Genomic DNA, 22,194 nt, shown 5'->3' with positions numbered 1-22,194 from the left:
TGGCGGCCGCTATTTATAGGGTAGGGGCTGGCCAGGGTCCCCCTCTGTGATTGGCTGCCGTCAGAGGGCCTGGGAGCCCTCTGATTGGCTCTAAGGACATCAATCTGGGCTATGACGCTATTCGAGCTCGGTATTCGAGCTCGAATAGCGCTGTTTGCTCGAATAGCTCGAATAGTGAGTGGGCTATTCGAGTTCACTCAAATAGCCCATTCGAATAGCTGCAGCTATTCGAGCTCGGTATTCGACCTCGAATAGCTGAAAAAGAGCTCGAATATTCGAGCTACTCGAATATTCGAGCTCTGCTGAGCATCCCTGGTGCAACGACATAAAACAGGGAGGTTCAAGAGGGTCCTAATCCACTTAGGACCCTCTTCTGGAGTATATATCCCTTCCCACCCAGTGTGGTACTTAGTCTTCTTGTTTGTTCCCCTTAAGACAGCAGATTGCCGAAACTAGTCGGGACAAGAGCGGGCAACATACGTCTTGGTCGCAAAGAGAGGTCGCAAAGAGAGGTCACTAAGTACCACATTGGGTGGAAAGCGATATACACCAGAAGAGGGTCCTAAGTGGATTAGGACCCTCTTGAACCTCTCTGTTTTATGTCGTTGCACTGTAAGTGCATATACAGGTGGTGATAAGTGGGAACACACTCATCATAAAGTAAAAAGAGTGAGAGGAATATACCTGCGCTGTGAATACTGCATCTTTACTTTACTTGGATAGAAGGATTTATCCTTACACGGCTGCTCTTCTTATTCACCGAGATTGGGGCGCCACAGTTACTCCAACATATAGATTCTAAACATTATTTCTATCATTTAAATTGATGTATTTCTTATTTTGAAATGTTAAAATGAAGGAGAACTAATGAGGATAGAGAGCATTGCAAAAGTGCATATTTTGCCTCTGAATTCTTTCTGGTAGTAGTGACCAGGGGTGTGATTAGGGGTGTGGCAGGGACGTGCCCTCAAGTGGGAATAGTGGTGTAATAGATAGCGGAGATACCGCCGCACAGGCAAGCGGCATGGCGGTTATCTCCGCGTATCAGCTGGCGGCCTCAGCCGCGCAGTTACATGCTGGTGCTCTGCCTGGTCCTTCTATTGCACATAGATTGAGGGCTACGCGCGCGCCAGGTGACAGGACCTTTATGCGAATAGAAGGGGAGTCAGTTGATCTGCCAGGTCAGCTGACTCCAACAGTACGCTGGATTGGCTGAATGACTGGGGCGGCGCTGTGGAGCATTTCTGTATATATAGTACCAGCCTGTCAGTTGCTCCATGTCTGCTGTTGCGAATGCTAACGTGTTAGCGCTCAGACCTTAGTCAGATCCCAAAGTGTGCTAGAACCAGCTGGAGCTGGGGATCCACACTTAGCCAGATTCTGTTGATAGCTTAAAGTACTAATTGCATTGTATTATCTGTTATGACCACCTGCATGCCTTGACTATTCTCCTGCTTTTCTGATTCTGTACTTTCGCCTATCTGATCTAGTTGCCGACTCTGCCTGAACTTTAACTCTGAGCCAGCCTTCTGTCTTTGTACTGTATCTGTCCGTACTCACCAGTGGGTTAGCCACTGGTGAGGGAATCTAGTTTTGTATCACCTGCTCCTCAGGTGAAACCCTGACTGCAGCACAGTCTTAATCACCTGCCCCTCAGGTGATCATTACTTGCAGCATATTTGTAAACACCTGCTCCTCAGGTGTCCACTGGCTGCAGTACAGTCTTAACACCTACTCCACAGGTGTAAGCCCTGACTGCAGTGCAGTCTTAATCACTTGCTCCTCAGGTGATTCCCGGCTGCAGTACAGTCTGAGTCTCTCGCTCCTCGAGTGATCTTAGCTGTACTGAATTACGTATCCAGCTTGCTGGGCGAATACTCTTGTGTTCTATTGAGATACTTATCACCATCAGCTCCTCTGGGGTATCTCTATCATTACTGTTGCACCAAACATCTGTCCTTACATTGGTTATCCTGGTTCTGGCTATACTAGTATTATTGGTGATTCTGCAGATCACACATAATCAGGTATAGCATCTGTATTATCGGTGATACTGCAGATCACCAATAATCAGAGTATCTGTTCTCGCTGACACCAATCGTTACAAGTGGCCACACTTGTCATGTTGGGTTGGTGGATGTAGATAATTTTGGTGGCTGCACAGAATTCAGGTAGCAATCATATTGGATGGAGAAGAACCTGCAATTTGGATTTCATACAGTTTCAGGGCAAAGAAGAGCCCTTTACAAATAAATTGATAGTGCTACTGGGACCTTAACAGTTCATAATATTGTCTAATTGAACCAATAAAGATTCCCTTTTCATTTCAGTCTGAGACTTGATTTCTGAGATCTCCTGAGCAGTGAGCATGCAAAATCAAACTGTGCACAAGCATGGTGTATCTCAGTAATGTAGCCTCTGATAGATCTAAAGATGACTGTTTCAAGCTGCTCTTATCTTAAAGTATGCTCTCTCTAATTTTCTTTGTGTGAACCAGTGACAAATGTATACATTGTACACACATACAATGACTCAGTCCCTCAGGTGACCGTTCTGGAGCCAAGTTCTGTACAGGCTTGAGACTAGGGATGCTCATTCAGATTCCACGGAAATGCAATCGCAGAAAGCGGTAATACTAGTGCGGTAAGCGGATTTTCACAGAAGGTGCAAACATTTCTATGGAAAATCAGCTTACCACATTGTTAATTTTAACATCACTTTTCTCAAACTACAAGATCTTATTGCAAAAAAATTCCCTCTTGTTTCCACTCTCCTCCTTAAAGTGAACCTCCAGACTAAAAATCGACTCAGCAGCACTGAAAAGGCCTGGTGTTTCTTTAACAGTTTCACAGCATCAGAACTTTGTTTCTCTTATACAAGCCTCATTTTTAGCTGCACAGAAGAAAACTGCCCGGGCATTTTTCCCCTGATGCTGTGCAAAGCATGATGGGATTACTGATGATGTTGCTCTCGTTCTGCTGTTTTGGTGCAAATTTTATTTCTTACATTTTGAATTTGACATTTGAAGCCTAGGGAGGGGTGATCAGGACACAGGACAGTTGGAACGGTGTCTCATGCTCCCTGTCACCTCCTTTCAACCAAAAAGATGGCTGCCCATATGACAAAGATGTCTGCCCCCATGACAAAGATGTCTGCCCCCATGACAAAGATGGCTGCCCCCATGACAAAGATGGCTGCCCCCATGACAAAAATGGCAACCCCCATGAATCACAAACATTTGCCTGTTCTTTTAAAACAGGGTGAGTAAGAGATTATATTACCTATCTATTCTAATTAACATAACTAATGTAACTTAATGACAGTATGTTTGTTTAGGCTGAAGTTCCCCTTTAACATACCCTGCAAATGTGATGTTTCTAGCACCTACGGGGGCTTTGCAGTCAATCGCTTAAGTCGGCAGCCTTTGACTCAGAATGAATAAGCCAGTCGGAGAATGAAGAAATTTCCATCTAAATCCGCATTCTCTGATTGGCTTATTCATTCCGAGTCTTCTGACTGTCATAAAATTACCGCATATCAGTAACGCGGTTTTTCTGCATTTAACATTACAGTAAATGGCCGCAAACTTAAGGTGGCCATACATGGTACAATTTTTTACTTTTTTCGAGTAGATAATTTAGTTCGATTATTCCGTTAGATTGAATATAAATATTTTTTTCAGCTTGTCCGATCCGATTTCTCTCGAAAAAAAAAAACGTGATAATCGTTTGAATTTCTTGATCAAAAAATTTTTTTTCAACTTTCATTCAATTCAATAATTTAGATCGAATAAATGGGAAAATCCAAGGTTTTTATTGTATCGTGTATGGGCACCATAAAGCGGCTAATAGCAAATCCACCGTAGGCGCTAGAAACACCAAATTTGCAGCATATGTTAAGAAGGAGAGTGGAAACGAGGAAAAAAATTCAAAGACCTTGTAGTTTTTCAGAAAATTGATGTTAAAGTTGGCGGAAATCCACATTGGAATGCGGAAATCTGTAACAGTAATCGGCAATGGCGGAAAGTGGATTTTCTGTGGAAGCGGAAATTGGCATTTCCAACCTACCTAAAGTGTATCCGAGGTGAACTTTTACTCATTGCATAATTGTGTTCCTTTCCTATTGTTAATAGGGCATTCCTCAAGCCAAATTGTTTTTGTTTTAATACTCTAATTTCCTATAAACTAAAAAAACCACGCCCACGGGTTTTCAGAGAGCCTTGGCAGTAGCAGCAAGGGCTCATGGGAGCTCAGTCTGGCAAGGAGGAGGGGGAGGTATTACTAGCCAGGGATTTCAGAGACAGAGGGGAGGAGGAAGGGGGGGAATTAGGTTTTTTTCACAGGCTGAGTGCTCAAGATACAGATAAGCCTGCCTCTGTGTAATGTTTACAAACAACATGGCTGCTGTCATTGTATCAGAGGAAGAAATAATCATTTTCTATTAAAGCTGTTTGCAGCTAGATTTGCTGTGTAAACTATCTAAACTTTAGATAAGATATATAGACAAGTTACTTGTTATAGTTAGTTTTTCATCTCAGATCCGCTTTAAGACACAATGGGCTGTATTCACAAAACTTCTCATACATACCATATCAATTATCACCTTTGTATGCTGGTGCTTCCCAAAGAGTTTGGAGTCTATTGAGTGTACAGACTGCCTACTGATCAATACAAGCTCCCATGGTCCACAACAATAGAAGTGGTAAAGCCTACTTCCTCTTCACCTTTGTAGAGAACCCTTGTCTAATGTTATTTACAATTGACTCCTCCCCACTTTTGATGGCCAGGAAGATGTGTTAATTTAAGTAGGCCTCAGTTATTTGGCCTGAGGTTTATGTAAAAGGCTTGTCCGCAGAGTATGCCTTTAAAATAAATAGAGTTTCTTGTGATGCAGGCAGGAGCATCTCAGTGTCTGCGTGTAGCAGATGATACACGCAGATACCGAGAACATGTTCCTGAAAGAGAACCCGAGGTTTGTTTAAAGAATGTTATCTGCATACAGAGGCTGGATCTGCCTGTACAGCCCAGCCTCTGTTGCTATCCCAAACCCCACTAAGGTCCCCCTGCACTCTGCAATCCCTCATAAATCACAGCAGTGCTGTGAGGCTGTGTTTATATCTGTAGTGTCAGTCTCAGCTGCTCCCCCGCCTCCTGCCTAGCTCCGGTCCCTGCCCCCGTCCCTTCCCTCCAATCAGCAGGGAGGGAAGGGATGCAGGCGGGGACTGGAGTTCTGCAGGAGGCGGGGAGAGCAGCAGACTGACACTACAGAGATAAACACAGCCAGCTCTGACAAGCTGTTTGTCAGCAGCGTGGCTGTGATTTATGAGGGATTGCAGAGTGCAGGGGGACTTTAGGGGGGTTTGGGATAGCAACAGAGGCTGGGCTGTATAGGCAGATCCAGCCTCTGTATGCAGATAATATTTTTCAAACCCACCTCGGGTTCTCTTGAAAGAAGGCCACAGGCCTACACTGACCTCAACATGTACACCACAAGAACAGTAAACATAGGCCATGTTTTCTAAATACCAAATTCCAGTAAGTAAGGGAAAAGTGACATTAAATATTAATCGAGTAGGTGGGTATTATGACACCACGAGGGGGCTCAGCCAATTGTCGGGTCTGGGGGATGGCGAAGATGAGGTCACATTTAACTCTTTCCTAGTCGGTTTTAAAGAAGCGGACGAGCTGAAAGGGCTCTCTCTGATTCCTGCTCTGCTTCCTACTTCATGCTACCTAGATGCTGACTGGGACCTCTAAGTATTTTCATTCTTCATGTAATCTGATCTAATGTATGCTGTACATAGGCAGTCTAGAGTAACGTAGTCTAGAAAGAAGGTAACTGACTAACAACCAGGAGGGAGGTTAGTCAAGAGCTGTAACGCCAAGGACTTAAACATGGGAATCTTGCTTTGCTAGGATATGATGAACTATATCTGTATATTTGTGTAGTGAATAAACTCCTTAAATACTGAAGAAGCCTGAGAAAAGTCTATCTACTGCTTGCTGTGTTGAGAGTCAAGTTATCTCACAGTCTGTGAGACGCAACTGTAAGAAGTTGCTGGTGCTGGATCTAAAGGTGATTTATAGCAGTTTATAACAGAAGAGGAAAAGGTACTGTATGGAGAACATATGGTGGAACCTTGAAGCCCCATTTAATAAGAGAACCCCAAATAAGTTTTCAAGGTATTCCACAGCGAAACAAGCGGAGTAGACGCGGACTGGAAAGCTTATCAAGCTGATGAGTGGTGTGCGTGAGCCAGCACAAGAGCTGCAATTCGAGGAAATCAGCGGCGAAACTCTTGGACGTTAAACTTTAGCTGCAGGTGCACAGCAGTTAAAAGCCTAAAACAGGATCGCAGGTTGCTGGAACGCTCCGTAAGTAAAGGACAAGACAGGGTAGAATACACAGCAGAAACACTGGTATAGATGAGGAATAAACTAACAGAGGACAGGAGGACAGCTGCCTACACAGGCAAGGCCCTGAGGCCTAAAGCTGTGTAAGCTTGCCTGCAGCAGCAGCTGTCTCTATGTAACACACAAGCTACTAACTAAAATACAATCTCTATCTAGCTAACAACAATATAGGTGTATATAGCAGGTGTATGTGAGCAAAAACGCTAGGTAATTGACCACTATAGAGCACTTGCTAAGCCAAAGCACAAAGGAGCAGATCTCTCTCTGTACAAGTCTCAGGCAAGGACGGAAAAACCGAACATGGCGGCCGCTATTTATAGGGTAGGGGCTGGCCAGGGTCCCCCTCTGTGATTGGCTGCCGTCAGAGGGCCTGGGAGCCCTCTGATTGGCTCTAAGGACATCAATCTGGGCTATGACGCTATTCGAGCTCGGTATTCGAGCTCGAATAGCGCTGTTTGCTCGAATAGCTCGAATAGTGAGTGGGCTATTCGAGTTCACTCAAATAGCCCATTCGAATAGCTGCAGCTATTCGAGCTCGGTATTCGACCTCGAATAGCTGAAAAAGAGCTCGAATATTCGAGCTACTCGAATATTCGAGCTCTGCTGAGCATCCCTGGTGCAACGACATAAAACAGGGAGGTTCAAGAGGGTCCTAATCCACTTAGGACCCTCTTCTGGAGTATATATCCCTTCCCACCCAGTGTGGTACTTAGTCTTCTTGTTTGTTCCCCTTAAGACAGCAGATTGCCGAAACTAGTCGGGACAAGAGCGGGCAACATACGTCTTGGTCGCAAAGAGAGGTCGCAAAGAGAGGTCACTAAGTACCACATTGGGTGGAAAGCGATATACACCAGAAGAGGGTCCTAAGTGGATTAGGACCCTCTTGAACCTCTCTGTTTTATGTCGTTGCACTGTAAGTGCATATACAGGTGGTGATAAGTGGGAACACACTCATCATAAAGTAAAAAGAGTGAGAGGAATATACCTGCGCTGTGAATACTGCATCTTTACTTTACTTGGATAGAAGGATTTATCCTTACACGGCTGCTCTTCTTATTCACCGAGATTGGGGCGCCACAGTTACTCCAACATATAGATTCTAAACATTATTTCTATCATTTAAATTGATGTATTTCTTATTTTGAAATGTTAAAATGAAGGAGAACTAATGAGGATAGAGAGCATTGCAAAAGTGCATATTTTGCCTCTGAATTCTTTCTGGTAGTAGTGACCAGGGGTGTGATTAGGGGTGTGGCAGGGACGTGCCCTCAAGTGGGAATAGTGGTGTAATAGATAGCGGAGATACCGCCGCACAGGCAAGCGGCATGGCGGTTATCTCCGCGTATCAGCTGGCGGCCTCAGCCGCGCAGTTACATGCTGGTGCTCTGCCTGGTCCTTCTATTGCACATAGATTGAGGGCTACGCGCGCGCCAGGTGACAGGACCTTTATGCGAATAGAAGGGGAGTCAGTTGATCTGCCAGGTCAGCTGACTCCAACAGTACGCTGGATTGGCTGAATGACTGGGGCGGCGCTGTGGAGCATTTCTGTATATATAGTACCAGCCTGTCAGTTGCTCCATGTCTGCTGTTGCGAATGCTAACGTGTTAGCGCTCAGACCTTAGTCAGATCCCAAAGTGTGCTAGAACCAGCTGGAGCTGGGGATCCACACTTAGCCAGATTCTGTTGATAGCTTAAAGTACTAATTGCATTGTATTATCTGTTATGACCACCTGCATGCCTTGACTATTCTCCTGCTTTTCTGATTCTGTACTTTCGCCTATCTGATCTAGTTGCCGACTCTGCCTGAACTTTAACTCTGAGCCAGCCTTCTGTCTTTGTACTGTATCTGTCCGTACTCACCAGTGGGTTAGCCACTGGTGAGGGAATCTAGTTTTGTATCACCTGCTCCTCAGGTGAAACCCTGACTGCAGCACAGTCTTAATCACCTGCCCCTCAGGTGATCATTACTTGCAGCATATTTGTAAACACCTGCTCCTCAGGTGTCCACTGGCTGCAGTACAGTCTTAACACCTACTCCACAGGTGTAAGCCCTGACTGCAGTGCAGTCTTAATCACTTGCTCCTCAGGTGATTCCCGGCTGCAGTACAGTCTGAGTCTCTCGCTCCTCGAGTGATCTTAGCTGTACTGAATTACGTATCCAGCTTGCTGGGCGAATACTCTTGTGTTCTATTGAGATACTTATCACCATCAGCTCCTCTGGGGTATCTCTATCATTACTGTTGCACCAAACATCTGTCCTTACATTGGTTATCCTGGTTCTGGCTATACTAGTATTATTGGTGATTCTGCAGATCACACATAATCAGGTATAGCATCTGTATTATCGGTGATACTGCAGATCACCAATAATCAGAGTATCTGTTCTCGCTGACACCAATCGTTACAAGTGGCCACACTTGTCATGTTGGGTTGGTGGATGTAGATAATTTTGGTGGCTGCACAGAATTCAGGTAGCAATCATATTGGATGGAGAAGAACCTGCAATTTGGATTTCATACAGTTTCAGGGCAAAGAAGAGCCCTTTACAAATAAATTGATAGTGCTACTGGGACCTTAACAGTTCATAATATTGTCTAATTGAACCAATAAAGATTCCCTTTTCATTTCAGTCTGAGACTTGATTTCTGAGATCTCCTGAGCAGTGAGCATGCAAAATCAAACTGTGCACAAGCATGGTGTATCTCAGTAATGTAGCCTCTGATAGATCTAAAGATGACTGTTTCAAGCTGCTCTTATCTTAAAGTATGCTCTCTCTAATTTTCTTTGTGTGAACCAGTGACAAATGTATACATTGTACACACATACAATGACTCAGTCCCTCAGGTGACCGTTCTGGAGCCAAGTTCTGTACAGGCTTGAGACTAGGGATGCTCATTCAGATTCCACGGAAATGCAATCGCAGAAAGCGGTAATACTAGTGCGGTAAGCGGATTTTCACAGAAGGTGCAAACATTTCTATGGAAAATCAGCTTACCACATTGTTAATTTTAACATCACTTTTCTCAAACTACAAGATCTTATTGCAAAAAAATTCCCTCTTGTTTCCACTCTCCTCCTTAAAGTGAACCTCCAGACTAAAAATCGACTCAGCAGCACTGAAAAGGCCTGGTGTTTCTTTAACAGTTTCACAGCATCAGAACTTTGTTTCTCTTATACAAGCCTCATTTTTAGCTGCACAGAAGAAAACTGCCCGGGCATTTTTCCCCTGATGCTGTACAAAGCATGATGGGATTACTGATGATGTTGCTCTCGTTCTGCTGTTTTGGTGCAAATTTTATTTCTTACATTTTGAATTTGACATTTGAAGCCTAGGGAGGGGTGATCAGGACACAGGACAGTTGGAACGGTGTCTCATGCTCCCTGTCACCTCCTTTCAACCAAAAAGATGGCTGCCCATATGACAAAGATGGCAGCCCCCATGACAAAGATGTCTGCCCCCATGACAAAGATGGCTGCCCCCATGACAAAGATGGCAACCCCCATGAATCACAAACATTTGCCTGTTCTTTTAAAACAGGGTGAGTAAGAGATTATATTACCTATCTATTCTAATTAACATAACTAATGTAACTTAATGACAGTATGTTTGTTTAGGCTGAAGTTCCCCTTTAACATACCCTGCAAATGTGATGTTTCTAGCACCTACGGGGGCTTTGCAGTCAATCGCTTAAGTCGGCAGCCTTTGACTCAGAATGAATAAGCCAATCGGAGAATGAAGAAATTCCATCTAAATCCGCATTCTCTGATTGGCTTATTCATTCCGAGTCTTCTGACTGTCATAAAATTACCGCATATCAGTAACGCGGTTTTTCTGCATTTAACATTACAGTAAATGGCCGCAAACTTAAGGTGGCCATACATGGTACAATTTTTCACTTTTTTCGAGTAGATAATTTAGTTCGATTATTCCGTTAGTTTGAATATAAATATTTTTTTCAGCTTGTCCGATCCGATTTCTCTCGAAAAAAAAAAACGTGATAATCGTTTGAATTTCTTGATCAAAAAAAAAAATTTTCAACTTTCATTCAATTCAATAATTTAGATCGAATAAATGGGAAAATCCAAGGTTTTTATTGTATCGTGTATGGGCACCATAAAGCGGCTAATAGCAAATCCACCGTAGGCGCTAGAAACACCAAATTTGCAGCATATGTTAAGAAGGAGAGTGGAAACGAGGAAAAAAATTCAAAGACCTTGTAGTTTTTCAGAAAATTGATGTTAAAGTTGGCGGAAATCCACATTGGAATGCGGAAATCTGTAACAGTAATCGGCAATGGCGGAAAGTGGATTTTCTGTGGAAGCGGAAATTGGCATTTCCAACCTACCTAAAGTGTATCCGAGGTGAACTTTTACTCATTGCATAATTGTGTTCCTTTCCTATTGTTTATAGGGCATTCCTCAAGCCAAATTGTTTTTGTTTTAATACTCTAATTTCCTATAAACTAAAAAAACCACGCCCACGGGTTTTCAGAGAGCATTGGCAGTAGCAGCAAGGGCTCATGGGAGCTCAGTCTGGCAAGGAGGAGGGGGAGGTATTACTAGCCAGGGATTTCAGAGACAGAGGGGAGGAGGGAGGAGGAAGGGGGGGAATTAGGTTTTTTTCACAGGCTGAGTGCTCAAGATACAGATAAGCCTGCCTCTGTGTAATGTTTACAAACAACATGGCTGCTGTCATTGTATCAGAGGAAGAAATAATCATTTTCTATTAAAGCTGTTTGCAGCTAGATTTGCTGTGTAAACTATCTAAACTTTAGATAAGATATATAGACAAGTTACTTGTTATAGTTAGTTTTTCATCTCAGATCCGCTTTAAGACACAATGGGCTGTATTCACAAAACTTCTCATACATACCATATCAATTATCACCTTTGTATGCTGGTGCTTCCCAAAGAGTTTGGAGTCTATTGAGTGTACAGACTGCCTACTGATCAATACAAGCTCCCATGGTCCACAACAATAGAAGTGGTAAAGCCTACTTCCTCTTCACCTTTGTAGAGAACCCTTGTCTAATGTTATTTACAATTGACTCCTCCCCACTTTTGATGGCCAGGAAGATGTGTTAATTTAAGTAGGCCTCAGTTATTTGGCCTGAGGTTTATGTAAAAGGCTTGTCCGCAGAGTATGCCTTTAAAATAAATAGAGTTTCTTGTGATGCAGGCAGGAGCATCTCAGTGTCTGCGTGTAGCAGATGATACACGCAGATACCGAGAACATGTTCCTGAAAGAAGGCCACAGGCCTACACTGACCTCAACATGTACACCACAAGAACAGTAAACATAGGCCATGTTTTCTAAATACCAAATTCCAGTAAGTAAGGGAAAAGTGACATTAAATATTAATCGAGTAGGTGGGTATTATGACACCACGAGGGGGCTCAGCCAATAGTTGGGTCTGGGGGATGGCGAAGATGAGGTCACATTTAACTCTTTCCTAGTCGGTTTTAAAGAAGCGGACGAGCTGAAAGAGCTCTCTCTGATTCCTGCTCTGCTTCCTACTTCATGCTACCTAGATGCTGACTGGGACCTCTAAGTATTTTCATTCTTCATGTAATCTGATCTAATGTATGCTGTACATAGGCAGTCTAGAGTAACGTAGTCTAGAAAGAAGGTAACTGACTAACAACCAGGAGGGAGGTTAGTCAAGAGCTGTAACGCCAAGGACTTAAACATGGGAATCTTGCTTTGCTAGGATATGATGAACTATATCTGTATATTTGTGTAGTGAATAAACTCCTTAAATACTGAAGAAGCCTGAGAAAAGTCTATCTCCTGCTTGCTGTGTTGAGAGTCAAGTTATCTCACAGTCTGTGAGACGCAACTGTAAGAAGTTGCTGGTGCTGGATCTAAAGGTGATTTATAACAGTTTATAACAGAAGAGGAAAAGGTACTGTATGGAGAACATATGGTGGAACCTTGAAGCCCCATTTAATAAGAGAACCCCAAATAAGTTTTCAAGGTATTCCACAGCGAAACAAGCGGAGTAGATGCGGACTGGAAAGCTTATCAAGCTGATAAGTGGTGTGCGTGAGCCAGCACACGGGCTGCAATTCGAGGAAATCAGCGGCGAAACTCTTGGACGTTAAACTTTAGCTGCAGGTGCACAGCAGTTTAAAGCCTAAAACAGGATCGCAGGTTGCTGGAACGCTCCGAGGCTGGCTGGCAGCTGCCGCGGGAGATCGATCCACTGAGCCGGGGTCCAGTGTGGGGACAGAGAGATTACGCTCAGGAGTTCCAGAGGTCCAATCGTGTTTCGTGGAGAAGTTGCCAAAGCTGATGAATTGACAGGCGTACAAAGTCCGGGATCAGGCAAGTATAGTTTACGTTGTTATATTGCATTATCTTTATTGTACAAGGAAGTGATAATGTGTTCTGTGTTAGGTGCAGCTGCTGGAGGCTGCGTACTTCTTCTTTTTTTATAGTGCTGTTTTCAGAGTTTTGTGCTTTAATGTGCAGCTTCGGTGTAAAGCGTACATAGTACTGGCTTTAATGTATATATATATATGTTTGTCTGTTCACAGGCAGGATTTTTTTTTATAGCTGGACAGATGTTCTCTGTGTTTTCTGCTGTTTTTTTTTTTTCTTTTTCTCTCTCTTGCTTTCTCAGAGAAGCTGTCCGCGTAGGGGTTAGAAGAGCTTGGAGTGATGCCAGCTGTGTTGCAGTCTACTAGTGGATGGGAGGGAGAGGCTGGCAGAGAGATAAGGGGAAAGTCCAGGTTGTAAGCGGTGAGTTTTAGAAGTGTGTAGGGTTTAAAGCACGTGTTAACTGTTGGCAGACTGGCAGTATGTGTTTTTTTTCTTTTCGGTGAGCTGGATAGACAGGAATGCACAGCCCACATCTCTGGGTCGCTTTGAAGGTATAAAACAGTTTATAACCACAGCTGAGATGGTAGGTGAAGTGCTACTGTACTCTGGCGTTTTTCTCGGTCAGCATGTTTTTTTCTGTCTGTAGGGGTATTTGTGAGATATTCTGCAGGCTGGAGAAAGTCGTACGTCACTGGGGATTCTTATGTCTGATAGCATTTAGGATTACAGCTGGGACGGGTTATTTCTAAGTTTTTCACGCAGGTATCCAAGAGTGTTTGTAGCGGAATGCTGCTTCTCTGCAATGTGTATTGATGCAATATGTTACTAGGCATAAAATGTTTGTTCTGTTTGATCTTGTTTTTTCTCCTAAGGTGTATAGGATTAAGAGGTTGCTGTGGGAGATTGATAGCAGCCATCTTAGCTGGCAGTCCAGGACTCAAAATGGCGGCATTGGGAAGAGCCCGCCCCCAAGAGTCATGGCCCCCACACGTCATGGCAGGGGCTGGGGGCTCAGGATCCACGTCACGTCAGGCTGTGCTCGCGGCTCCGGGCAGAGTAGCTGAAAGGAAGGGAGGGTAGAGATAATGAGACATTCTACTGAGTATCTCGGATCCCGGAGTATTTCCCCAGAGCCTGGGTCCAGGGAAAGGAATGCCAGAATACGTGCACCAAGCAGTTGCTGCGAGACTAGCTTGGTCACGGATAGGAAGTGTTTCCCAGCTAGGGACAGGGAGACACGTACAAGTCAGATATTTCCCAGGGTGGGATTTGCAAGCGCAGTGCAGATCAGGAAAGTATCTGTAGTGAGTGGCTTATGGGATTATTCCTTTAAGTGAGGCATCTTAACGGGTGGTGCAGCATGAGTTCCCAATAGAGTAAAGGGGGACAGTGCATCAGGGGGTGCCGGAGTTGGAGAAAAAGGAGTTGACCAATCCAGGTATCCGTCGCCGCGGCTGCAGAGCGGTAACGTTTTTTCCGTTTTTTGTCGTGGACAGGGCCAGAGCTTGACTGAGAGGTCAATGCTGGGCTGGGTATGTTTGTGCGTTTTTCTCGTCCACTGATTGGTCAAATATGTTTTTCCAGCTCCTACCAAGTGTTGCACAAAGAACAAGAACTGACAGCAGTTCATGGGGCAATTATAAAGACGAAAGAATTGCCATTTACAGAGTGACAGTGTATCAGTACAGGTTTGCCATACGACTACCTACCAAGTGGGCATTCAGGGATCTGCATACAGGCATTTGACGCTGGAATGCTTAGCCCTGCACCCTGTGTAGTTTAAGTGCAAAGTGCTCCTTCCTACAGGGAGGCAGCCATTTTTTTTTGTAGTATGGGGGTAGTAGCACGGCAAACATTGGTCGGAGGGTAAAACACACAGAACTTCTAGCAGAGCTGGTATCGCAATGAGGTTCTGGATAAGTAAATGCACAAATGAGTAAGAGCATTGCAGGCTCACCTGCAAAGCAGCAACAGGTGAGGCATCCGTAATCTGTGCATGCGACGGCCGCGTATGTACAGTAAGGGGGGGGATGTGGAGGGAGCCTGCAATGAGGTGAGAGCTTCCAAAGGTGAAGTCCGCAGGAGCATATTTTATCCAGGTAAGTACTTAGGATAGTACTTAGGTAGGGGAGAGAAGTTTAACTCCAATCTACCAAAAAGAGTAAACAGAGTTCATGAGAATCATAAAGTAACGAGATCAATTCCGGTATATATTGATCAATTTAAAGTGTACAGAGTACAAGCCGCAGGGTGAATCCCAAATCATTAATAAGAATTGATTTGTTTGTATTTCGATTTCAGGAGTTTGGCAATATGGACTCGAGACAGCTGCAGTGCTGGCAGCAAAGATGGAGATGTCAGTCGGATAAGCGAAAGGTTCCAGATGCCAATCTGAGTTTGGAGAACAGCGAGATTCCTGAAATTGGAAAGAGACTAAAAACCGAGGTTCCTGAGATCGGAAAACGACTAAAAAAACTGACTGAGCAAAGCATAATGCAAATTGCTAATGTTTTTCTTTCCCAAGGAGGTGCTTTTATAATAAAGAGTACTGTGCTGATGGTGATCCTAGGCTGCCATTTCGTCCTAGGAGAACGAAGAGAGGACATTCTCATGTATAATAAGGGGTTAATGAGAACACAAGTGCCAGGTGCAAACAAATTTCATGGCACAATGTGGGTGGAAGGTGTGAAGGGTCAGGTGTGCGTGCAGTATGAATTGAATGGCAGTGTAAATCTGCTATTGAATGCCACACTCCCAGAATCGATTCACCGATCCAAAGTTTTGTTAAAAGGTACATTGCAGTACAATGGATACATGCAAAAGGTGGAGTGTGTGATTCGGGGGTACCTTGTCTTGGTTATCCAGAGTGAGATGGTTCCAGATTGGAGAGGAACGAGCAGGAGGCGTCAATTCTCCTGCCAGAGAGACGCAGGGGACAACATTACACTCTGGGGTTGCCAACAGAGGGTGTCTCTGAAACAACTATACACACGTAAAGGCTGGAAAGCCGAGGGGTGGTGGTTCTCGAGAACAAGAAGTAAAAATCGAGATCAAGCCACATTTCCAGGTGACAAAGAAGGTGGGGTGAGCAATCCCGGGGGAGGGAGAGCCAACACAGGGAACCCCATTCACACTACACGGGTCACAACAGGAGACGATATTACACAGCCCATATGCAGCCATTTATCCTCATGCTAGTTGGATAAGTGAAGAGGTACTCTTAATTGAAAGATTGCAGAGAGTAGAGTCTTCCCGACCTCAGGTACATATTGTGCCTCAGGACATAAGGGGGGAAGAGGTCCAATCAGGACAGTTGGGGACATATTTTGTCAGGAAGAGGCTAAAAGATCCTGTACAACGGAGATTGGACAAGGGGAGGTATATCGATTTTTCTGGAGAAGGATCTTTTGCATGGAAGTTTCGAGATGTTTGGGTGAACAAATGTAAAAGGGTGCAACATTTCTTTAGGCACCGCCACTTCCTTAGTTCCCACCTCAACACATGTCTTACACCATGACCTGAGAGGTCAACCTTTTTTGGTGCTAGACGGGGAGGTGAAACAAGTAGAGTTGTCCTCATGCGGGCAATTCTCAGAGAGGTACCTGTGTTTGCCGGGGCAAGTCAAATTTAGTGAAGAAGCCTGCTGGCTCAATAACACAGAATGCAAGGCTACCATTCAAAAGATCCACCCTGAAGCCAAACCGATAGTTCCGGTGGCTGAAGGAAAGGTTTGTTTTTTTAGCATCATGTCTAAGGACACATTCAAGGTACATTTTCATAATTGTTCCGATAAGGGGGATTTGTCAAGGGGAACATATTGTGTGAGCGGAGATCCCATATGGATCAAGTCATCCAGGTTTGATGACGTTATTTCTCAAATTGTTAAGAGAACTCTAAAGTTCAAAGTTTCACGGGAGGTCCCCCTCCTGAAAGAGAACACGACATGGGACAAAGGGGAACAGGGTTTGATCCAAGACGACCACACTTTGTTACAACGGTTAAACAGACAGTACACTAAGTTAGAGGTAAGATTTCACCATGATCCAGGTGATCTTAACAAGGTAGAACACAAAAATAAGCAGGTGAGTTCCAGTCTGACCTGGTGGGAAAGGTTTCCGGCGATGTTTCAGGGACACTCGGACTGGGCCTCTGCAGTTCAAAAGTTCTTCCTACACCCACTGGTCGTCTGGATGGGGATGACAACTTTAGGCATCATTATGCAGGTGAGGTTGTGTGTTAAACTTACGTAAAACAAATTAACACGGTCAAGAGATTGGTGCCTCATAAACAATCTCATGAACCAATATTTCCAAATTAAGGGATATACAGGGATACGGGTATAGGTGTAGCAGTACCGGTGATGGAGCTGATTGTATAAAGGCGTTCTTTTAGAAGACACCTGGCACTGCTCCGTTGTGTAACAGACAAACGAGTTTCACTTTTCTGTGGTCATGCAAGTTTGTGAGTGATACGCAAGTGACGCAAATGCTGAGCATGTGGTATAGAGGGACTTAGAAGTAGGGCATCCCCAGAGAGCCTGGTTACAGGAAGACAAAGAGGTCTTGCCCACTCTCCCAGGGATAACCGCCTAGAGCAGAGAAGTTGTGTGAGCACGAACATCGGAAAGTGAAACATAAAGAAAAGAAACCAGGTACGGTTGGGTTCAGAAGTTGGGATCTGCGGATCAAGCCATTTTAGGGGCAATTGTTATAATTTAAGTAGGCCTCAGTTATTTGGCCTGAGGTTTATGTAAAAGGCTTGTCCGCAGAGTATGCCTTTAAAATAAATAGAGTTTCTTGTGATGCAGGCAGGAGCATCTCGGTGTCTGCGTGTAGCAGATGATACACGCAGATACCGAGAACATGTTCCTGAAAGAAGGCCACAGGCCTGCACTGACCTCAACATGTACACCACAAGAACAGTAAACATAGGCCATGTTTTCTAAATACCAAATTCCAGTAAGTAAGGGAAAAGTGACATTAAATATTAATCGAGTAGGTGGGTATTATGACACCACGAGAGGGCTCAGCCAATAGTCGGGTCTGGGGGATGGCGAAGATGAGGTCACATTTAATTTTTTCCTAGTCGGTATTAAAGAAGCGGACGAGCTGAAAGAGCTCTCTCTGATTCCTGCTCTGCTTCCTACTTCATGCTACCTAGATGCTGAGTGGGACCTCTAAGTATTTTCATTCTTCATGTAATCTGATCTAATGTATGCTGTACATAGGTAGTCTAGAGTAACGTAGTCTAGAAAGAAGGTAACTGACTAACAACCAGGAGGGAGGTTAGTCAAGAGCTGTAACGCCAAGGACTTAAACATGGGAATCTTGCTTTGCTAGGATATGATGAACTATATCTGTATATTTGTGTAGTGAATAAACTCCTTAAATACTGAAGAAGACTGAGAAAAGTCTATCTCCTGCTTGCTGTGTTGAGAGTCAAGTTATCTCACAGTCTGTGAGACGCAACTGTAAGAAGTTGCTGGTGCTGGATCTAAAGGTGATTTATAACAGTTTATAACAGAAGAGGAAAAGGTACTGTATGGAGAACATATGGTGGAACCTTGAAGCCCCATTTAATAAGAGAACCCCAAATATCTTGTTCCAGGTAAGTAGCTAAAAAACGGGCAATTTACCATGAGGCCCCTTTTCCACTGGAGTGCAGAAGTGAAGCTGAATTAAAATCCCCTGGCTGTCCCAATGAATCGCAATGGGGATTCGGGTGCAATGTCCAAAAACAAGTGGCAAATTTTTGATTGATTTTCACCAGGTTGTCGTTTTGGTTTCATTTACATGTGCAAGAAAATGGAGCAACTCTGCCCTCGTTTAAATCCTAAAGGGTTCATAATGAAAAAAATATGTTCTGTATTCTTCACATAATGGACTTCCTATGGTGAATTATTAGAATTGTTTTGCCATAGTGGGAAATTAAAACATTCCATGGTGGGCTTGCTGGGCTTCTGTTCAGTATTGTGGTGGGATATAGCTAGGGTGGATGGCAGGTTGGGGCTGCTTGCAATATTTAAGATCCATAAAAGAAGAATAGAATAAAAAAAACAATTTAAATTTGAGTTTTTTCATCTGCAGATTTGCTTCAGGATGTATCCCAAATGAGATACTGTAACTACAATAACACATATGGTACATCAGACTTACTTTGCTGTTTTAAAGATTCCCTTCTTCACAGTTCCAAAGTTGCCAGAACCCAGTTCAATGTCAGCTAACATGAGCTGTTCTCGCTTTATTTTGACAGTTTGAGTTCTCAGCTCATCGGGGTCTTCATAGATTCCACGATACACATCAGTGTCCATTGGCAAGGAGTGCAGTAAAGCTTCTGAAACTGTTGACATAAAGCACAGAATTCACCTTGCTTATGCTCAGTAGTGCTGATTTTTTTTAGATTCAGGAAGAAGTTCCATTCAGCTCAAAGTTTAGTGAGCTTGGTGTGCTTTCCCATAATGCCCTGGTGCACCAGTGAATGGTCAGAGAAAATTAAGGAAGTCCATTAACCATGCTGGAGGGGACTGTACCCACAGGATGGCTGCATCACGTGGTATTTAGCTTCACACCTTATATAGGTAAGAAAAGCCATAGTTGTAGCAGCCATGCTGGGGAGCGGTATGTATGTGGATGGGGGGCAGGGGGAGCAGTGCCAGGTGGGTTGTAGAGCATTCACAAGACAATTTAGCATTGTGCAGGCACAATCTGTAGTGTAATGCTGGGAACACACGATGAGATTTTTCAGTCGATTTACTGTCCGATCTTATTTTCCGATCGATTTTCTTATCTTTTCTTATCAATTTCCATTCACTTCTATGAGAAATCGATCAGAAAAACAATCGAAAATAAGATTGGACATGTTGGAAATCTATTGAACCATCTATCTGCTGAAAAATTTACGGTGTAATCCCAGCATAAGTATAGGCGTGTGTTATAAAACATTAATTATCTCAGATTTTTTTTTTATCTCTGATTTGTGCTATCAGTCAGTGGTGATTGTACCAGATAAATACAGGTAGTTACAAGGGCAGCATACATCACAAAAAGCAGTCACCATAATAGAGCCTTCCCCATGCTTGCTCCGTCCCATCATTCCTGTGCAGTACCCGGTGAAGCTATTCAACCAGCTATGATGAATAGGGCTTTGGCACTCGTTGTGCAGCCTTCAGAATGACTTGCCTCTCTGAGTAGTTCTGAAGTTGAGCGCAACTGTACCGCGCACACTTGAGTGTGATCTCGGGCATGCACTGTACAGATGCACTTTTCTTCTGAACTACTCAAGAACGTGAGTACTTTCATAGGCTGCATGAGGAGTGCCAAAGGCCTAGAAGAACAAGTAGCTTCCACCAGGGGCAGTGTGGGAACAACGGACTGAGGGACAGGAGGGTTCTATGGTATCCAGGGCTTTTATCTCTTCATAGGTATGTATTAAAACTGAAATACATTTTTCACTTTAGATTTGTTTTAAAGGGACCCTGAGCAGTAGATAAAAATGAAATCGGTACTAACTGGGGCTTCCTCCAGCCCACCGTAGGCTGTAGGCTCTTGGCTCTTCTCCCAGTCCTCTGGCGACTTCATTACCGGCAACATCCGGGCTGAGTGTCGGCCCAACACTTCTTAAACGGTGACGCTCCGCATCATCACACCGGCGGTTCAGAGTTCGAAAACCGCGCATGTGCAGGACTGTCACGCCGGCTGCTGTGAAGACACGTATCGGCCGGCATGATGATGCGGAGCATCACCATTCAGGAAGTGTTGGGCCGAAACTGCCCGGGTGACGCCAGTAATGATGTTGCCAGCGGGACCGAGAGAGGAGCCAGGAGGACACAGGGGACCCTTGTGGGCTAGAGGAAGCCCCAGGTAAGTACAGATTTCATTTTTATATAATGTTTGTGTTGCATGCCAGTTGGGACCTACTGTACTGTTTCCAACAGAATTTTGTGGGATCTTGGTAAAAATGAAGGTACTGTAAATAGTATTGATATTTACTCACAGTCCATCTAGCTATAAAGAAAGGGAGCATATTTTGCCTACTGTCTCACTTTCAATTACTGTTTATATTCAATGAAAAAGTAAATAAAAGGACTCCAGTAATTCTTGGGATATTTTTAGTCCCAGTATTATTGCATCCAAAAAATTAACAAATTATAAAAAAAATACTCCAGTTAATGTAAGCATTAAAAAAATAATGCTTATTTATGGTACATTAGTTATTTGGGTAGAAAAAAGACACACGTCTATCGAGTTCAACCAGAGAACAAAGTACAACACCAGTCTGCTCACCTTTTTCACCCGCTTTTGGTCTTGTGACATATGGATTTATTGTGGAAACACTGTTGGTGCGAGATGCCAAACCTTGCTACAATTGCAGATAACAAATAAGATTAATACTCATTTTTTAAAGGATGAGACTTGAAAACATTTAGCATAAAAATGCAACCACTTCTGAAAAAAAAACTTAAGAGCGAAAAAATTCAGTTTGATTGAGATACAAGAAAGTAATCTGGATCTATCTAAAGGTGCCCATACACTGTACAATCAAATTGTTTGCTTTTCCCATTTATTCAAAATGATCGAATAGAGAAGAAATCAAAAATCTTTTTTTGAAAATCGATTTTCAATTATTTTTTATAGAGCTTTTTTTTTTAGAGCTGATCTGACAAAATCAGGATGATTGCTTTGAAAACTGGATGGTGTATGGTATGTTTGATAAAATAATCTAATAGATATAAATAGAATACAGTAGAAACGACAAAAAAGGCAAAAATTAGTGCACCCCATTCCACAGCTCAAATGGTAAACATGCGTTATTTTTATACAGAATACACTTTGCATTAACACAGCATATAAATTGCATTAAAGACCATGACTGAGAAATGTAAAAAAAATTTGCACTCTCAAATCACCAACATGAAACTCTGCCCAATGAGACCCTGAAATAAGTGTTCTGCTCTTTCACTCATCATGGACACATTTTTTTTTCCAAAAATTGAATACAATTATTAAAATAAATGTAAATTTATGTATAGATAAAAACAGAACACAGTAAAAACTCCATTGGACGAAAGAAAATAGGGATTGTGTAATTTAAAAGGTCCAAAGAAATACATTTATATTTTTGAAAACATGACCCTTTAAGCCTCGGCCCGATATTTAGATTTATTTGATCAAGTGGAAAAAAGTCAATCAGATTTTTTTTAAAACATTAGTGTAAGGCCACCTTTAGATTGATTGAACACAAGCCATCAGCACAATTTGCACTACACACGAACTATGTTGTGCCTAACGTATAATCTTATTTTGGCAAAGTGACCAAAACATATAGCGTATATACTAGCGTATAAGCCAAAATTTTCAGCACAGAAAATGTGCTAAACGTTAGCCCCTCGGATTATACGTGAGTGGAGCAGTTAGGATCTTGGAACCAACAGTGCTGTGGAACTCATCGTGCAGCAG

At 43.3% G+C, this 22,194-nt stretch overlaps 1 protein-coding gene across 5 annotated transcripts in view; it reads right to left on the bottom strand.

Moving 5' to 3' along the window:
* Positions 1-22,194, bottom strand: part of SYK (spleen associated tyrosine kinase) — a 218,170-nt gene that overhangs the window by 45,850 nt on the left and 150,126 nt on the right. For all 5 annotated transcript variants that reach the window (XM_068237920.1, XM_068237926.1, XM_068237936.1 and 2 more), the window contains 2 exons: positions 21,022-21,097; positions 18,895-19,078 (listed from right to left, as the gene is read on the bottom strand). In XM_068237920.1, the coding sequence (XP_068094021.1) occupies positions 18,895-19,078; positions 21,022-21,097 (260 nt within the window). The remainder of the gene's footprint in view (positions 1-18,894; positions 19,079-21,021; positions 21,098-22,194) is intronic.

Source organism: Hyperolius riggenbachi, chromosome 1, assembly GCF_040937935.1.
Source record: "Hyperolius riggenbachi isolate aHypRig1 chromosome 1, aHypRig1.pri, whole genome shotgun sequence".
Taxonomy (NCBI): Eukaryota; Metazoa; Chordata; class Amphibia; order Anura; family Hyperoliidae; genus Hyperolius; species Hyperolius riggenbachi.
This window is presented reverse-complemented; position numbering and strand designations above follow the sequence as displayed.